This window comes from Panthera uncia, chromosome D4, assembly GCF_023721935.1.
Source record: "Panthera uncia isolate 11264 chromosome D4, Puncia_PCG_1.0, whole genome shotgun sequence".
Classification (NCBI taxonomy): domain Eukaryota; kingdom Metazoa; phylum Chordata; class Mammalia; order Carnivora; family Felidae; genus Panthera; species Panthera uncia.
In genome coordinates, this window is record NC_064807.1 from 27,612,878 (window position 1) to 27,622,306 (window position 9,429).

General features: G+C 41.1%; 1 protein-coding gene across 1 annotated transcript; it reads right to left on the reverse strand.

The window, feature by feature from the left end:
- Positions 1 to 4,520: 4,520 nt before the first annotated feature.
- On the reverse strand, positions 4,521 to 8,361 carry LOC125910034 (procathepsin L-like). Its single transcript, XM_049613725.1, has 7 exons — positions 8,236 to 8,361; positions 7,824 to 7,943; positions 7,587 to 7,721; positions 7,164 to 7,388; positions 6,301 to 6,463; positions 5,287 to 5,404; positions 4,521 to 4,805 (listed from the first exon to the last, which is right to left on the reverse strand). The coding sequence occupies exons 1-7, from the start codon at positions 8,359 to 8,361 to the stop codon at positions 4,706 to 4,708; spliced, it is 987 nt and encodes a 328-aa protein (XP_049469682.1). The 3' UTR covers positions 4,521 to 4,705.
- Between the last annotated feature and the right edge of the window lie 1,068 nt (positions 8,362 to 9,429).

Genomic DNA, 9,429 nt, shown 5'->3' on the forward strand with positions numbered 1-9,429 from the left:
GCTATTCTGTTTGGTCACTGTCTGCATGCTCAGCAGATGGGCTGATGTTCTCTGACTAGATGTGCCACTGCCACAGCAGGTAGTAAGGAATTTAACACCTCCATTCGTCATGTTGCCACCAGAAGACCAGGTGGACCTCAAGATCTTTAGAAGAAAACATGTGCCGTCACCTCGCTGGGAAGGACCTTATGAGGTGCTGCTCACCAGCTACACTGCTAACAGCCAGAAGAAAAACTCTCCTGGTTTCTTGCAAGCCATGGCAAAATTGATTTTATTTAAGATTTTATTTAAGAATGAGTTTTAATGTTTTCATTCATTTTTGAGAGACAGAGAGAGACAGAGCACAAGTTGGGGAGGGACAGAGAGAGAGGGAGACACAGAATTTGAAGCAGGCTCCGGGTTCTGACGTGTCAGCACAGAGCCCAGCTCGGAGCTCCAACTCACGAACCATGAGTTCATGGCCTGAGCTGAAGTCAGACACTTAACTGACTGAGCCACCCAGGCGCCCCTAACTTTGGACATTTTTAAGTCTTTTATCATTTATAGACAGTTAGACTTTTACTCAGATGCTTTTACAACAAGCTTCTGCAAATGTGTTTCACCTGCATGAGGCTGATGGAAAGAACTCTTTTGTATAGGCTTCTGATAACCTTAAGATCATAAAGCTAAACTGGGTAAGAATTTCCAGAACGAATGGAAGATCTGGATTCAAGCAGAATAAGAATTAATAACATGGCACTGAATGAATGGAGGATGATTCTCATTTTTACAAATTTTTTGAAACATTGCTGATTTTTAAATGTTTTTTACAGTATTAAAAAACTATTTTAAGCTATGACTTACAGCCATTTGATAAAACATGCCTTTGTGAACAGACTGAGACACTTATATTTTTCTCCTTACCTGATCTGTCCAGAATTCAAAAACTTTCAGTGAGTGTTTTCATATTTTCACAACAATATTTTAATTTGCATAAGTTGAATAAGAATCTGCTTACCTTGTTAACAGGACGTGTTTGGAAACACTGGTTACATCACCAACACTTTGACAGAAATGTCATATTCAAGCGGGGACTTGCACAGACACAGATATGACCAGACTGCTTGAAGGAACTCAGGCAGACTTTATGGAGCCAATAAAGCCCATTGGAAAAACATCCTGATACTTATATCTGAGTCTTTAAGCAAAGCAGTCAGTTTTTATACATTGTGACAAAGAGACAACAAATTCATGATGAATTAACAGGATGAAGAAAACAGATGTTTGGGACTGTTAATTAGTAAGGAATCCTAAGAAACTTTTTCTCATAAGCTATGATTTACAGCAGTTTCATCATCAGGCCAACTTAAAAAAAAAAGCAACTATTACACTTTGCAAACAAATTGGTCTTAATTTGGCTGTCCTTGGTAAAAATGAGGGTGATTATAGAAAGAAACATTATGGGGGCGCCTGGGTGGCTCAGTCGGTTAAGCGGCCGACTTCGGCTCAGGTCATGATCTCATGGTCCGCGAGTTCGAGCCCCGCGTCGGGCTCTGTGCTGACAGCTCAGAGCCTGGAGCCTGTTTCAGATTCTGTGTCTCCCTCTCTCTCTGACTCTCCCCTGCTCATGCTCTGTCTCTCTCTGTCTCAAAAATAAATAAACGTTAAAAAAAAAAGAAAGAAACATTATGTTTCAATTACACACCATTGTGGATTTTACAGTCTAATAGAGTTCACTATGAACTGGACGAGATCCTAATTTCTTCTAGTTTCCTCTGAAGCCTGGCCACAATCTCCAAACTAACGTTTTCCACTTTTTTTCTATCCTTTTGACTTGGAATCACTGGATACCCAAAACTCCCCTTTTCCTGAAGCCCTGCAAATTGAATATCAACAACTTGATGTAACCTTCTGAGAAATCACCGCAATAGCTCATATGTAGACAATCTTCATGCCTGTTCCTCTATGAGCCTCTCAGAAAGTCTGTCAGCCTGCCACTGCCTACCTACCTTACCTGCCTAAAGATGCTTTAAGCCCAGCATCTAGAGATTCTTTCAACTGGCTATCCTTGGAACTCAGAAACTGGTTTATAACTGGATCCTTTTATTAATAAACATTATCTTTCTTGTACTGCCATAGAATTTCTTCTTATTTATTACCTGATTGTTTGAAGCAGAGGCCTCCCTCTAGGAAGATACCTGCATTGCCTCTTCCTGAAATGAATTTGACTGAACTGACTCATTGTCAGAACAAAGAGACTGGATTAAGGAGATAAAACTATCAGCTCAACTTTGAATCCGTGAATCTTCCAAGAAAGTTGCAGAGGAAGGAACCACCTAAAAATGTGGACCAAAAATCTGGGCTTCCTTGGCTGAGTGACAGAACCAAGCTTTCTAGCTGCCAGAGCCAAATCAGAACACTCTGAAATCAGCTATTTTGAAACGTGTGCTGCTCTCAAAGCCTGAAAGGACCACAAGAAAAATGGAGATGTATGAACATTAACACTATCAATTAACACTCCAGACTTTGAAAAGTACAGGTTTCAACCTCACCTTGTCTATAAACCACATTGTTTTTTTTTTCTTTTTGAGAGACTGAGAGAGGGCCCAAGTGAATGAAGGGCAGAGATGGACAGAGAATGAGAGAGAGAGAGAGAGAGAGAGAGAGAGACAGGAGGCTAACTTGAAAGGGGCTCGAACTCACCTGATATGTGACTCAGGCTCATCAACCGTGAGGTCATGACCTGAGCTGAAGTCAGATGCTTAAGGACTGAGCCACCCAGGCACCCCTGCTCCTTTATTTCATGTGGTAACAAAGCATATAAAGGGCTCCCACCTAAATGGTCAGAACCATATGGACTTGGATACCTGGCTCTTCTGTCACTGTGCTTTGTGACATCATTTGTTCATAAAATTGTGCCACACAACATGCCTGTTGAGGAATCATAGAAAATCGGATGATACATCAGAATTCCAGGTTCTCTTCAGCATTAAAGATCTTATTCCCAAGTTTCAGAGATGGTGAATTAGAAAAGGCAATCCTAAATCTGTCTATGATAATGGAACAAGGAGGGTTCAATACCACTATGCATGCTTTGAAAACACTCCAGTCAGAAAGTAAAAGCTTAGCCTCTGGGGGTCTCCAAAGTCATCATGTTCTAGATACTGGACTGCCCAGCAGGGGGAGCTCGTGCAATCATCAATGGAAAATGTTGCTTTTTATCTAACCCAAATGAGGCACATAATAATATCTAACTTAAATCTACTTTAAAAAAGGAATTAATATTTTCCACCAAATAAATGAAACACATTTATTTGAGCAGATCTATTTCCAGGATTGTGGGACTCATTTCATGAGGTGTGGGGAAATGCGTTCTCTTCTATTTATTCATCCTCTTGCCTTCTTTTTTCCAAATGTTTTGAGCATAAATGACACACGATGTTACCGTAGTTTCAGGTGTACAACATAGTAACTTGCCAACTGTATACATTATGCTGTGCTCACCACAAATGTAGCTACCCCCACCCTACATTGCTATTAAAATACTGTTGACTATATTCCCTATGCTGTGCCCTTGATTCCTGTGACCGATTCATTCCATACTAGAAGCCTGTACCCCACACCCTCGTTCACCCATTCATTCATCCTCATGGTGATCTATGCTTTTCTTATTCTTTGTAGATTTCTTACTGCTCAATCCAAACTGGACTTCTCTCTCCACAGTCACCTGCTCAGCTATTTATTATATAAACTTTCAGGGGAGTTTCAGAGGAAGAAACTCTGAGCCCCAGGGAGGCCACCCCAAAATGTGCCACCATGGCATATTGACTATCTTGAGTTGAAGCTACTTGGGATGCAACCGGTGCAACAACAACCCAGGCTGTCACATGCCCCTCCTGAAAGCAGGAAATGAGTGGCCCATATGAAAGGTCCCCTCCATGTGCTACGACGTAAAGAGACATCCTTATCAGCAGAGATGGGGCTTCAAAGCTGAGAAAGCTGTAGAAACAAACCTTGTTACTTTTTCACTCATATACAAACTCAGCCCAGATGCCACTTGGAATTCCTACTATTTAAAGCTCCCACACACCTCTTTTTCCTGTCAATTCCTCACAAATTATTGTCTTTGTCTAAAATATATAAGACTGCCAAAAAAAAAAAAAAAAAACAAAACCCTCCCCAATTTTTTTATTTTTTGGGGGGGGGGGGGGGGGTCGGTATTCAAACTCATTACTGGGCCTCCCTGCCTGATAATAAAATTTTGAGGCTTTTTTTCCTCCCATTGACCCATTTCATCTCAATTAAATTCTTAAACCACTTGGAAATAAGGAAGGAAATTAGGAGGAATACTGGAGGAAATAAGGACATTTCTTCCTCTCCACAAAACCTTTGCATTTTTTACTATAAAGTAGTTTATGTATTAAAAACAGAATCACACCTCAGCATATGACAGTAAATTTTATTTTAAAAGGTAAAACTTTCATTCAACCTTTTAAAACATGAAATTCAAAAGTTATTAAGCAAGTTAACCACACACCACTGATTAGAGCAGGGATTAAAGAAGTAGTTTCATCACTAGTGTGAACGGGCACAGAATCCAATCACAACTTGGATCTTCGGTGATTCAAGTGTTTTATCCCGCACAATAAGATGTGATCGACTTTAAAATAAAATTTACTTTCTGTATATTCTGTTGCCAATCAAGGCTTTCTTTATCACCATGATCTTACACGATAGGAAAGCTAGCCATGGTGGCGATTCCACAATGGTTGTCCCGGTCTTTTGCCATTTTTATGTAGCCGTCCATGCCCCAGTCAGCACCCCAGCTGAAAGAAGACAGGGTTTTCCAATTGTTACAAATGGTAAAACACGTTTATCTTTATGAATAATAACACTTGATACTGAACAGTGCAGCAGAGACCAGGACAGATTTAGGAAGAATCAGGAGAGGCCGTTCTTGTTCATGGTTGAGTTCTAACCCAGCACAGAATTCTATCCCCAGGCCTTTCACAAAACTGCAATGTGAGCAGGAAAAGGAAAATTTTGGGACCCAGATGTGTTATAGAAATTTTTTAAAATTCCAATTTAGAAATACAGTGGTACCAAAACTATATTAGGACTCTAGCAGGTGAGGCAATATCTTAACGTTGTCATTATATGACTATGTCTGTGTTCCCCCCTAGATGGGGTAAACACTGCTGGGATTTCAGAAGTGTGCTCAAGGGTTGGGGGACCTGCGTCCAAACACTGGTTCCAAAAAACATTCCTTTTTCAAATTCAAAAGTACGTATTCCTGGATTTTCATACCTGTTCTTGACAAACCAATATTTTTGGTTATCGGATTCTTTTCCTTGAAAGCCATAGCCAACCACCAGAACACCGTGATTCAGGTCTTCACTGCTGCACTTTGGATCATAATAAATGCCTGGGGAGTAATATTCAATGGTGGGGTGAGGATTCCCACGTGACATGTGATAGTAACCCAGCCTATCAACCACAGTAGGGGAGGCATTTCAAAATTCAGTTGTGATATTGATATGAATTCAGATGAGCTTTAAACGTCAGATATTTTTGTTTAGTGGGAAGGGGTGGGGATTTAGGCCCTCATCTCACACCAGGAGAAATACTAACTGTCACAATCCCTTTTGAAAATAATAGTCAAGGGTCATTAAAAAAATCACCCACTGAAACCTTATTATTCTACTTGTAGGATGTCAACCTAGGGAAACAGCAGAGAAATAAAATTACTTGAGCCAAGGGCTACTTTCCACTGTTAATTTCAGTAGCAAAATTCTTTAAAAGTTATCAAGGTCTAATATTTAGAAAAAAGTATGGGGCGCCTGGGTGGCTTGGTCAGTTAAGTGTCCGACTTCGGCTCAGGTCATGATCTCACAGTCCGTGAGTTCAAGCCCCACGTCGGGCTCTGTGCTGACAGCTCAGAGCCTGGAGCCTGTTTCAGATTCTGTGTCTCCCTCTCTCTCTCCCCCTCCCCTGTTCATGCTCTGTCTGTCTCTGTCTCAAAAATAAATAAACGTTAAAAAAATTTTTAATATTTAGAAAAAAGTAAAGTAAGCCATACCAATCAAATTATGTAACCATTTAAATATATTTATGATATACTTATCCTCATGGGGATATGTCAAGTCATGGTATATGGAAAGAGCAGGCATAAATATTACATGTACAGAATGAACAACTATGTTAAGTCCACACACCCCTAAATTCTACATTGAGTTCTACATACCAAAGTGTCACTCTTGCTGTTTCTTAGGGTGGTTTTCCAATTTTTCTACCTAAATTTCTACATCGACAAATGCTTACCTTCTTTATAGAAGCGGAAGGTATCCAGGCTTGCATCTATAGCAGCCGAGATAGGCCCCATATTTGCCACTGCCATCATAAGGGCCTCCTCCTGCTGAGGGATGTTCTCGAAGGCGGTGACATTGGCAGCAGAATGCTCAGGCCTGTATTTGCAGGGTCCATCCTTTGAATGGTAAGGGAAAAGAAACTTGATTACAACCATCCACTTCCTGGGGAACATGACTTCAAGGCAGCTTACAGGTAAAAGATTTCCAAGTCAAGTTTGTTGTGAAGCAACCCAGGAGGTGAAAGGGTATTTATTGTTTTGAAATTGAAAAACTAACTGGTGTGAGGGGCCCTGGGTGGCTCAGTCGGTTAAGTATCCAACTCTTGATTTCGGCTCAGGTCATGATCTCACAGTTGTGAGATGAAGCCCCATGCTCTGCACGGAGCATGGAGCCTGCTTGGGATTCTCTCCCTCTCCCTCTCTCTCTCTCTGTGCCCCTCCCCCTTTCATGCTCTGTCTTTCTTGCTCTCAAAATTAATAAATAAATAAACTTAAAAAAAAAGCAAAGCTAATTGGTCTGGATTCAATGAAACACTCGTGGTCTACCTGTCCATAAGAAGTTTTTCACCTTGGAGAAATCTGTACCCTATATAGAAAGGCATGCATATCTCCATGTGATGTAGAAATAAAAACAGCTATGTGGTAACCATCTAAGCAGAGAACTATGCCAGCCTAATGCCGTTTAATGACAGTCCTGACAGGCTGCAGATAGTCTACAATTGAAAATGCGAATGTTAAATATGGTGTCTGTTTTCTTCAAAAGCATTCAGCTCTAAGGGCAGAGCTGGAATGGTGACAAGTGAGGAGCTCCACTCACTCTTGCAACATATGGATAGGATTCCTCTGTGTCCAGGCCTCCATTGTTCTTAACATACTGGAAGGCATTGTTCATTAGACCACCATTGCAGCCCTCATTGCCTTGAGGCCAAGAGCAGTCCAGGAGGTTCTGCACACTCAAGGAAACACGTTTGCCAGTTTTCCGGAACATCTGTCCTTCAAGGGCGCCAGTTGCACTAAAAGCCCAGCCAGAAGCACACCGACCCTGAAAACAAATTATCAAGGTCTCAGTCTACAAAACCAATAGCAAGACTGACAGCAGTCTATGGATCTGAAAACTCTTTTAAAATATAGTTAACATGGTAGATGGTTTCCACAACAGGAAACCATAGCAAGGGGGACACTTTCTTTTTGGCTTTCTTCTTGGAGAGAGACCTGATGATTGGTCATCCTTGATACTCACAGGACTTACAGCAGGTGTCTGTCTCCTGTCCACAGGTACATAGATATCAGCAAAGAAAGGTATTTTAAACATTTTCCCTTTCTCATCCTTCTCGATTTTAAGGCCATTCATCATGTGTCTGAATTCTTCATTGGTCTTCAAGGAAAAGAAAGTAGAATGTTGACAAGCATAAGATTTTTTTGGCAAAGTACTGAGGAGAGAGAGAACAAAACATTCAGCAATCCGTGCCACACTCACCATGTCACCAAAGCCATTCATTGCCATCGTGAAGCTGTGTTTCCCTTGGCTTTGTTCTCGATTGTGCTGTTCAATCATTTTCATATTCTTCTCCCACACTGCTTTCCTCCAGCCCTCATTCTAGAGGCAAACATATGACTTATCATCTTTATTTCTGTTTAAAACCTACTGACCTGCGCCAAGCGGATGTGCTCACAGAGGGGAGAAGAAATCACAGCCAGGGATGGCTTGATGCTTCTGGGAGCTGTTCTCCAGCAACCACACAGCAGGACATATGCCCACACTGTGCGCAGTCACGGTGCCCAGCTTACTGCCTTAGGAAGAGCAGCCTCAAGATGCTACTCTGTGCTACGAACTACCACCAGCACGGACATTCTCTTTGGGTCCCCTGGATAGTTTGGATGTTACCAACCATTCCATATTGCTTCCCATGTGTTGCCTTCCAGTGAATCCATTGTGCATCTAAACTTTGATCAAGCTCTATAGTAGCTGAGGCTATTCCCAAGCAAAGGGCGATCAGGAAGACAAAAGGATACATGTTTCAAAACCTAGGAAGGAAAAAGAAATGAGTATCTGATTAGACCTATCTGTCTAAAAATCCATCCTCCTTTCTTCTAGATGTTAAAATCACTATGATGGAGTAAAATCCTTGAATTTATTCTCCCAAGTACTTACCCAAAGATTGTACCAGCCCCACCGGGTTGCTCACCTGATCATGTAGCTGTGCAGATGCTGTCAGAAGGTGTAGTCCCAGGGATCTCTGATGTTGGGCAGTGGCTTTAAGGCCACCCATCTAAAGCCCTGGGGTTTGGCCTCACTGGCCCTGCCCACACCAGCTGGGCACACTGTGATCTTGTTTGTTTTGCTTTTGTTTTCCAAGCTGATGGCTTCTATTCTGAAGTTTTCTTGATGATTATATCTTGTTTTTAGCAGAACAAAAACTTCTAGACAATCATGTGGACTCATGTCCCCCCTCAAATCGTCCTTAATTGGTTTGACTAAAACAATGAGCTCACAGTGGTCCAGCTGACAAAAACAAGTATACGCATATTCAGCAAAGAAAAAGATGTCCACCTCCAGTTAATTGATGTCATTATAAGATGGGGAGGACGTGTGTCATAAAGGCACATTGGAATACAGTTAGTGATCAGATGCTATCAACTGTGGATCTAACACTGTGATAACTACATTTTTTAGACGTTTTTCTCACAACTCAGGTCAGATAAGTGTATTTTCATTTTATAGATAAAGAAGAGAGATAAGAGAAATTTTGGTCACCCATTCAAAAGAATAAAGCCAAAGTCAGCTCACTGACAAGTTTTAACTGTAAAAGTATGTTGAAGGTGGTCATTCTGAATGGAGGCAAAAGACAGCACAGGCATCCACAGAGATACTGCCACTTCAGTTCCAGACCACTGCAATAAGGCAATATCACAATGAAGTGAGTCAAATGAACTTTTTGGTTTCCCAGTGCATATAAAAGTCATGTTGACACTACACTATAGTCTATTAAATGTGCAATAGTATTTATGATCTTTAAAAAAATGTACAGACATTAATTAAAAAATACTTCATTGCTACAAAGTGCTACCCATCATCTGAGCTT

Bases quoted from the DNA above. Each gene is read 5' to 3' on its own strand.
- LOC125910034 (XM_049613725.1), bottom strand. From the start codon at position 8,361: ATGTATCCTTTTGTCTTCCTGATCGCCCTTTGCTTGGGAATAGCCTCA. The intron at 7,944-8,235 runs GTTGGTAACATC...GTTTGCCTCTAG, and splicing joins ATGGGAAGCAATATGGAATG to AATGAGGGCTGGAGGAAAGC. The intron at 6,464-7,163 runs GTGAGTGGAGCT...TACCATTCAAAG, and splicing joins CCTATCCATATGTTGCAAGA to GATGGACCCTGCAAATACAG.